Below are 10024 nucleotides of genomic sequence, written 5' to 3'. Positions count from 1 at the left end.
GGGGGATCCGCGGGCGGGGTCGGCGTGAGGGACGAGCCGCGGGGTGCGTGATCCCCTGGTCCCCTCCTCAGCGCCGGGAAGGGGGTCGGGTATCCACTCTTAGAGGCCAGAGGGGCACAGCCGGCAGCGTCAGCCCTGACCTCTCGGACTTCGGTCTTTTTGGTTGTCCGGGGCTGTCGTACACCTCACGAATAACCCAGGCAGAGGGGTCAGCTCCGCTCCCCCCTGTAGGAACCACCACAAACCAGGCTACAGGCATGCTCAAAGGCCTTTCCCTGTCCTCCTTGGCGGCCTGCCCCACACCTGAGTGGTGTCTATCTCCTAAATCCCCTCAGGAACTAGAGGATGCTTCATGCCAGCCTCCACAGCAAGTGTGGGACACACCTATTGCAGGAAAGAAACCCTTTCTGACAACCTCTCAGAGTTTTCTAGGCTTCCTCCCCTGCAGTTTATGCATAGTCTCTTCTCTGTCTCCTTACAGAATCAAAACTGATGAAGAGTTGGGGAAAGGCATGTAGCCTTTCTTCCTTCCTAGTTTGAGACTGGCTTGTCATTGCCCTGTAGTTATTTCTCTGGAAAATAGGGATATGAGAGGAATTGCCAGTCACCTGTAGGGTTACAAAAGAAAAATGCAACCTCAAGTGCCTTGAAGGAGCACTATTGCCTTAACTATGTAGAGACAAGCAATGGAAGGGAAATAATAACTTCTTAAGGAAGAAAGCAAAAAAAGCTTGAAAAATATGCATCTAGTGTATTAGTCTGATCCACTGTGAAACCTCTTCCACCTCCAATCTTAATCTAGAAGATAGGTAGGGATTTAAATGGTTTGGAGGTACTTTCCAGGAAAGAAGCTGCTCGAGTGAGGAGATCTAAAAGGTCTGACAGTGCTTTGCTGGACTCTTGTTAGTGACTTGTTTTAAGGCAGCATCTCCCTGAAATAGGAATCATGATACTGCTTGAACTCAGTTCACATTTCCAGGTGCAGTCTGAGTGCCTGTGGTAAAGTTGTGGTGGCTGCAGCAGAAAAAGAAATATGATTTGTCCTTCTTTGCTATCAGCAAAACAGCACCACTGCAGAGCTTTAGCTCGCAAATATCAACCACGTATGTTTGCAGATGATGCCTCCTTTGAGAATGGTTCTGTAACAGCAGTATTAAAACACAGGGCTTATCATGAATCTGATGGAAAAAAAAAATCTCCCAAAATCCTCTTGATTTTTTCAGTGCTCATTGGGTGAATTAGAAAAAGAAAAAAAACCCTCAAGTTTTTAAAAAATACAGCCCAATAACAGAAAAGTAGTGGTTGTCTATTCAAAATTTTGTCCTAAGTTTTCTCTACTTTTACAGCTCAGTTATATGAGCTCTCTTCAGAAAATCTCCAGGGTCTAGGTTTAAAAATTATTTTTATACAGAAATTGTGCCTACAGCAATTGCAAATTGTGAGGTCATGTTAAGTGATTCGTGGTTAATCTTTAGGGGCATATTGGCTGTAAAGCAGTTTCAGTTTAAAGTTTCATTATGTTCTCAAATAGTGGTCTTTGAGCAACGTGAGGGTCGATGATGCTCTGTGATTAAATTTTTATATTTGTATCAGGTTTTTTTATGTTCACATAGAGCATTTATCAAGTCTTCTGGACATCTGAGGTATTTTAAAATACACTGGTGTCATTATGGAGAAAAGGAGAGGGAGAGAAAGAAAGTTGCACAGATGTGTGTAGCACATCCCATGAACAAACAAGGCTTGTTCCTCTCATTCTTCACTGCTTTGCACCTCACATAATTATTAACATTTATGTAAAAAAGTTGCAAAATTGTATCATATCTCCTGGGCAATTGCAGGTTGAAAGAACACACGATTACTTCCATAGGTTCCACCACTGAGGTTATCTTTTCTCCTAATAACTTCTTCTCAGTCTGTCATAGATTTTCTCCAGTGAGAGGTATCAAACAGATTTGGTTTCTAAGGTACCAAAAGATACATCTGATGAAGATATCATCTTCAAATCAACATTTTAAAGTCCGTGCACAAAAAGCTGCACAAATGAAATTAGTCTTGTGTGAAAATGGCTCTTGTTGTGATTTCTGGCCAAACTGTAGTTTCATCACATTTGCATTAATATAGCCTTAAAATAAACATAATCCACTTATAAATGAATAAAGTTGCAACTCTTGGTGTAGTACTGTTTTTTAAAAAAGTTACTAAAGCTGCAGGGAAATTCAGATTAATTTATTCAATGTGTTTGTGTGCTTGTGATAATCCATCTCAAATTCAAGGAATGAGCTCTTAATTCTAAGCCTTGTAATACATTAAACTCTGAAATTAATGCACTGAGAATATAATAATTTATTAATAGGATAAAATGATCAGGAAGCATTAACAGATCTGAATTTTTAATACTCTTATTAGGCTTTGTGCAAGAGATGAATCAGTTGTCTTGATGTATTAATAAAGTAATACTGCAGATGTTCGCTCTTTGTAAAAGTATATTGTAAACTAGTCAGAATAGGTTCATTAAAATACAGGATATAAAATACTACTCTGATAGCTGTATTATCTTTTAGAGTATAACTTTTTGAAGACACTTCCAGAAGACAATTTCTAAACAATTTGCAATCATGACCCATCCACAGATACTCAACAATTGTTAATGGGAAAATCCTGTTGCACCTGTTGCATCCTGTTGCATCCTGTTGCATCCTGTTGCATCCTATTTTAGTAATGTAAAATAATACCTGTTTGTTTCATTTGTTTTGCAGTTCTAGAAAGGTTGAAGACGATGAATATGAAGATGGAACAACTAACCAAAGTTGGGTTTTAGCTCCAAAAACCCAAGATACAGATGTGACTCTCATACTAAACAAGCTGCTGAGAGAGTATGACAAAAAGCTGCGGCCAGATATTGGAAGTAAGTACTTCTTTCTGCACAAGTGAGGAAAAGCTTGTCTGGGTGCAGAGTAGATATTTTACTATATTCTGGAAGTGTGCACAAATATCTGGGGAAGGGTAGATTAAGTTTTTTTGGCTGAAGTTGATTTCCAAGTAAGTATTTTAAAAATGCTAATTCTCACAAGGAAATCTGATGGTAGCTTGGGGTCCTAAAATTTTGTTGGTTTGTGCAGAGTTTGTGTAAGGATATGGAAGGGCTAGTCCCTAAGTATTCAGCACGTCTTTGGCAGAGGAACACACCTCTTTTGTCATCCAGTCCATGCTGAAAATCTCACACTCTGAGAAGCAAACAAAACCTCAGCATATTAAAACATAAAGTAGGACACAGCAAGAGAAGAATGCGCACCTGTTCTCTTCAAAATATGATCCTGAAAGTTATGTTCCTTAATGCAGAGAATAAGGCACTGGGATTTGCCCGTGTACAGGGCAACTCCAGAGGTGATCTTCCACAAACCAGCAGACATCTCCAAAAGAAGTCTTACAGAGTCAAAGTGTCTCATGGTCAGTGCTGCTACACATAAGTATAAAATTTAAATAAGAGCCTGTAGGTACCTGCATATAACCATCTTGGGCTATTATATTGTTTTAACTTGTATAATGAGGTTTCAAACTAGTTGTGGGTTTTTTTGTTTGGTTTTTTTGTTTGGGTTTTTTTTTTGATGGGGTGGTTTTTTGTTTGTTGGGTTTTTTAAAAGCCATCTATATGTATTCATCATTACAATTATGAGTGTTTCATAGCTACGCAATAATGCAACAGTTGCAGAAAAACAAAGACTATCCTGTGGTATTAAAAAGAGGATCTGTTTAGTTCTTTTTTATAGCTATTACTTTGATTTTCCATAGTATTTACAAAGATCATATTTGATACGTGTGTGTGTTTTTATCCCGAAGGGACATTTGTCTCTGTCTACTTAGTTTGTCATGCTGGATTTAGCTATCGTTAATATCTGATGGAGAGATGCTTTAACACACTTTCCCACCCATATCAACATCTGGAAGACAGTCTCTGACAAATTTTTTTATTTATTTTGTACACTGTGTCCTCAGATCACTGACTTAAGGCAGAGTGAATTACATTATGCTTATGTGGGGCAAAGTAATCACTCAAAGTCCCCATATCAGTTACCATAAATGAGCAGAGGTCAGACATATCTTACAGCACTGGGAAGTCATTGTTACCAAAATAATTTCTTTTGTGTCTCCACAACATTTTGTAAATCCTGTTTTAGAGAAAGGAGTCAAATTACACAGCTCTTCATATATCAAACAGATTTTATAGTTCTCAACTACATCTGTTTCTATCAAGTATCTTGGTCCTAGGCCATTTTTTGTCTTTGATAGCAATCTGGCTATTACAGAACCTGTGCGGAGTGTTGTTCAAATGCTACAGAAGTCAGTTCATCTGTGCTTCCTCCCCTGGTCCCTCTTTGCACCTCTCCTACCTTTGATGCAGATAAATAACATTGCCCTTTTGAAGTTGTGGAGCTGTCGCATTTGGCAAGGAGAACACAAGGGGAATGCTAGAGAATCAGGCGTTACAGATAACTTCCCCGAATTGCTGGCTCCTGCCTCACACACAAGCACATCTTCCTTTCCACCTGGGAGCCGGTTATCCTCCTAACAAGGTGGCTGACATGTCCTAGCAACAGAATTGTCTTGCTGCCCTGAAGATCTCAGTATTAATACAAATACTTTAAAGCATAATACATACCAGCTAGAGCACCAGGAAGAAAAGGTAGTGTGCCAGGTAACATAGACCATACAATAAGAAAATGCATGTTTTGGAAATTAGAGGAAGCATGGAGTGAACCAGTAGAAGAAGCGAGAAGTGATTCTCAGATTCAAGAAGTTGTTCAGCCAATACTGAGGGTTAAATCCAGGACTCATATACAGTCACCTACTCACTAGGGCCTTTACATTAGCATAGTACTGCTGGGAAGTAAATTGCCTGACCCACAGGACAGGGATACTCACCATTTCATGTTGCACTGCTCTTCACTCAGTTTTTCAATCCTTTATTGCAAATCCACTATTTCTAAACAGTGTGTAGCTTTAGCTATCATCCTGAGGAAATGATCTTTGTTCTGAATGCAGTCATAAGGGCTTAGGAAATACTTTGCACTTTCTAAAGGTAGGATTGCCAATTTCAGATCGCTTGGGAAGACACTTCTGCAGCCAAAAAAGGAGAAGGAGAGAAGGAGAAGACTGTGGTGAATAAAATATATCAAAGTGCATGCTGGCACAGGCAGTGACTTCTCTGTGGTTTTCATTCTTCTCAGGGCAACTGATATTTTGGCTAGCTCAAAATAGAATCCTGCCTGGTTACAGGCATATTCTGAGTTCCCTTTTGCTGTGCTATGGGCACTGGCATTGTCAGCAATCTCATCTCCTCCAGGCCAGCAGTACAGCCATCAGTGAGGGCACTGTGAACACTTAGCTACCCTCTTTCCTCCTGTCACCCAAGCACATTTAAACCACTGTGAAGAGTGTGTGGGTCACTGCTTGCATGCAAGACTAGGACTTTTTTTTTTTTTCCTCATCCTGGCCTATACTTGGCCTCAGCTTCTACAGAAGTGACTGTTGCTCAGATCATAGGCATAAACTACACTCAGCATTTCAGGCATCACCTGCAAGGTTCCAAGCCAGGATTTTTAATGAGTGGATTGAACAAACTAGATATTAGGCAAAACAGCTAACCTGTGAAGGATATTAGCAAAGTGTTATCTTAACAGGACCTGTCTCGCTCAAAGGAGATTTCCTTTGATCTTTGGAAACAAAGCAGTGTTCTACCAGCAGGGGAATGCCTGACTGCATCCCCTGTGGCCACACATTTGGCAGATTTCTTGTCTCCATGAATATCATGGCTTTTGAGGGTTTTTATTTTACTGGTGGTATCTGGAAAGTTTCTATTATACCACAAAAAATATAGGCCTTTTTGAACTGGAAAAAAAAAAGGAAGAAAGCACTTTATACTGAAGAGCTAATAACAGTGTACTGATTAGATCAAAAAGAAAAGTGTTTTATGATGTAAAGCATCTATTCATCTATTTTTTTACCAGGTACAATTATAGATGTGAGATACTCAGGTCTTTTGCATGGTATGAAAGGCACCAATCCTAGAAAAAAACTACCTAATTCCGAACTATGAAGGTCTTAACATCTCTTCCATAGGCAGGTATTCTGTGTTTTGTTTCAAAGTGCTTTGAAGAAAAGACCTGTTTAATGAATATGCGTCACTTTCTACGGTGCAGGTGCGGTAAGACTTGCTACTCTGCAAGTGTACTTTTTTCCTCCCATGTCACATTGATACAAATCCTGAAATTTAGTAGGACCAGGTTGTGGCCCTGAAATTTTACTTCCTCTTTATTAATAAAATGAAAGAGAAATATTAGGCAAACCAACAGGGCACAGAACAGAATGATGATAATTAGAGCTGAAAATATTTCAGTTTAATTTAGATTCTAGAAATAAACCAGATTTTTGTAATTGATCTTTTTTTTCCTTTGATTGACAGGCCTAAAATTTAAATTACAAGAAAAAAACCCCACCACACAAACAAACAAAAACAAACAAAAGAAAACCCAACAATGAAGCAAATCACAGTTTCCTTCAAAGTCATTTTACTTTAATGAAATCTTCCCTCTCACCTTCCTTTGTGGACAGCTTAGACCACAACAAAGTTATGGAAAAGAACAGCTACCTTCATAACCCTACATGGTTTCAAGCTTAACTTCATATGGAATATAATTTACCTTAAACAGAAAATTTTTAACTAAGTGGAAAGTTTTCTAGTCACATTTCCTGAGTGAGCTTATGTGTGGAAACTAATATGTAGTCTTTTTCTTTAATTGTGAAAGTTACCAATCGAAAAGTTAGTATGTGGGAGTCTTCTGAAATGTGCCATTAGTAGTGGGAGGGAAAATGTCTCACCCTGGATTAGTCTTTGAATAGCAGAGTAGTAAAGGCAATTTGTATTTCATGTTTACATCTTCTCTTTCTAAGATGTATCCTTACATTAGGGAAGCCTCTGAATTGCGTATGTTGAAGAAAACTTTACCAATCTGTGTTCTGAGACATTTTCAACAAACACCAATTTTGCTTTTAATCCCTCCCTCCCTCCCTCCCTCCCTTCCTTCCTTCCTTCCTTCTCTCCTTCCTTCTCTCCTTCCTTCCTTCTCTCCTGGTTTCCTCTTGGATCCTCTAAAAGTATTTGATCTTTGCAGCCTCTGGCAGTCATCTGTATTTATTTTTTATTTATAAGCCCAAATAAATTCACTTTGGAATATGAAGTGAATATGCCTCCTCCAGTTCTAGCTGTCTTGAGAGTCATGCTGGTTTTCTTTACTCCTCCAGTATCTTTATAACCATTAGCCGTATTTCTGAAGATGAGAGCAGTCTCAGATACTGCTGTGCAGCTCTCACTACCCCAAGTAGGTTTGTACAAGCAGAGCTGGTACAAATAGATGGGCTCATTTGAATCAGCAAACACAGAAGACTGAGCTCTGTCTGATGTGCTTCGCTGTTTGGGAGCATTAGCAGCAGTCCTCTTTTAAAGCAGTTAAAAGTTTTCTTTGCAACTAATTTAACCAGTTTCTCAGTGTGTGCAAGGAGAAATCTGTTGGTTGAGAGGAAACAACTCTGTTGGTTTTTAAAGAACATGTCCTTTTCCAGGCACAATCTTATTGAAAATCTTGAGTTCTGAAGCAGTATCACAATCTTTGTCCTGTCTGACCTGCTTTCTTCCCATGTTGCACAGAAATGAACCCTGAAGAGCGCCACAGGCGATTACCACAGAGGCTGTCAGGTTATTTTTGCTAGCTGCTGATTGCCACACCTGATGCTCTTTAAATGAGCTCCAGCTAGGTTTCCCCATATGTGGTGACAGAGTGCTGCATATTGCCTGACAGATCAAAATATTTTCCAGATCATAGTGCAGAGAAAGCTGTGAAGTGTCATGCAAGGTCAAATTACTATTTTCTGCTGTAAGTCCTTTTTGGTGCTGGCCTACAATACAATGTTAGGCATCTTATAAAGTAGTGAGAGAGACATTCATTGCTTCAGGATTGATCATAGAGAGTTGTACCTGGAAAGCCAACTTGTGTGTAAAGGTAGAGCGCATGGGAAGGAGAGATGGGGTAAATTCTGTTTGTATTATGGCAGCACTCAGGAGGGGAAAGCCAGAGTCCTGGATCCAACTTCTGTAGTACTGGGCACTGCAGAAGATTGTAGAGTTTAGTCTATTTTAGATCTATATGGAAGAATAAACTTGAATAACCTGTTGTTGAGGACACAGAGTGCTGTGGCTAAGACCTAGTAGGAAACAGGGCTGAATATAGTGAGAGCTCAATGGAAAAATCATAACAAAAAAATCAGGAATGCATTGATTGTTCTCTCTGATACTTCTCTTTTTGTTCTTTTTTAGTGGGGTAGAAGTGGATTGTCTTCCTTTCAGAGACTTTTGTTCTGATTTAGCCATCTAACTAGAAATCCTCAAGAAGAGGAATGTTCCTGAGGAAAGGATTACTGTTAAATGAAGATGAGAATGATCTCTGTTCTGGGTGGGATGATAGAAGGGATTTCTTCTGATACTGCTGGAGTTGTAATTCTCTACCATTTTCAGGAACTGATGCTTTCTTTTGCAGTGTTGGCCATGAACATTTCTAGAATATCAATAGCAAAGTTAGCAAATTAGGGGTAAGCTACTCTATAAAACACTCCAAATACCCATTTCAGGCTTTTGTGATACATGTTTGAGTTTTGAAAGATAACATAAACAAATAATCTTAGTTTGATGCTGGTCCAGTGCATTAAACATAGGCTCTTTCAAAATCCTGCATGGGAACAACTCTGATTAGGACTGGATCTTGACAGTGAGCTTTCTTCATGCCTGAATTCTGCTTTTCTGATCGCTTAACCATGGACTGAGTACAGGGAAATTTTTACCTTGGCTTTCTGACCTGCTTTGGTTCACAGCTTTTCAACCCTCAGGGGAAACATCCTACTTTTTATTCATCCTTTTCTCAGGTAAAATTTTAATGTGCCATGCTGAAATTGTAAGTAGAGAAATTTTAGTCCAATGCATTGAGCCTGAAGCCCTACAAGTCAATGTTTGTGCTTAAAACTCTCCAAAGATCCCCAGTTAATATTGTTTTTTAGATCACCTGATTTAAATCAAATGCTGGAAAGCAACACTTTAATTTCAAGCTTACTGTACTTCACTATATAGAAATATTTTAGTATTCAAACTCTGAATACTAAAATATTATTTTTTTCTGAATTTACCCCATAATTTGCTGCCAATAATTTACCCCTGCTAATGCAGTTTTTTGTCTATATAAAATGCTCCTTCTCTCATTTCTAAGAAGCCACTTGTATCTTTGCAATGCTTATGTCTTGTGTGTAATCTCTGAGGTTGTAAAAAAGTACTACTTTTGTGTTTTACCAAATTACTAAACAGCAAGCTCCCTTAAAATACAGCCTTATCTTTGTGAATGTGAATAATTATTTTACACAGATGACTTCTATTTAGTGTTTTATTTCCTGACAGTGACTATTTGCTGAAATGGATTGATGCATACACAGATGGAATATTTTTCTTGAATAGCATTGTAGGTAGGAAAGTTTGGTTGACAGTTAATGTTTGCCTAACTCTTAGTCTTAACTGTCACACACAAAACTAAATGTAGAAGATGCTAGCTCTTACTCTCTCTTCTTTTCTATAGCTTCACTATCATGTTTTTTAATCTGAGGGAATCATGGGAGTATAGCGTACAAACTTTCTGGATGCCATGAATTGAAAGTTAGGTAAGAGTCAGGGAAAGTTTTTACATGAGAAAATTCTTTTCTTCTTAGCCCTTCCCTCTCTGATTACCTAGACTATGCTGTCATTAAAGAGGTTTCTTCGAATGTATTTGTAAACTGCAAGGATATTCAGTGTTAGTGGCACAAACTAATTGTTCTATCATCTTTAAACAGTGACATATTATCTTCTGCACATATTATTTTAAATATTGTTGCTCCTTTTTACATTTGTATAGTTTTCTCATGGCTGTTATTGCTCATCCAGACCCTGGTTGCT

General features: G+C 38.7%; 1 protein-coding gene across 1 annotated transcript in view; it reads left to right on the top strand.

Annotated features, from left to right (window-relative positions):
- GABRG3 (gamma-aminobutyric acid type A receptor gamma3 subunit) overlaps positions 1-10024 on the top strand; it is a 296832-nt gene that overhangs the window by 582 nt on the left and 286226 nt on the right. The window contains exon 2 of the mRNA XM_014307718.2: positions 2757-2905. Within this exon, the coding sequence (XP_014163193.1) occupies positions 2757-2905 (149 nt within the window). The remainder of the gene's footprint in view (positions 1-2756; positions 2906-10024) is intronic.

This window comes from Geospiza fortis, unplaced genomic scaffold (genome assembly GCF_000277835.1).
Source record: "Geospiza fortis unplaced genomic scaffold, GeoFor_1.0 scaffold366, whole genome shotgun sequence".
NCBI lineage: Eukaryota > Metazoa > Chordata > Aves > Passeriformes > Thraupidae > Geospiza > Geospiza fortis.
The sequence above is the reverse complement of the archived record's forward strand: the minus strand, read 5'-3'. Positions and strand labels throughout refer to the sequence as shown.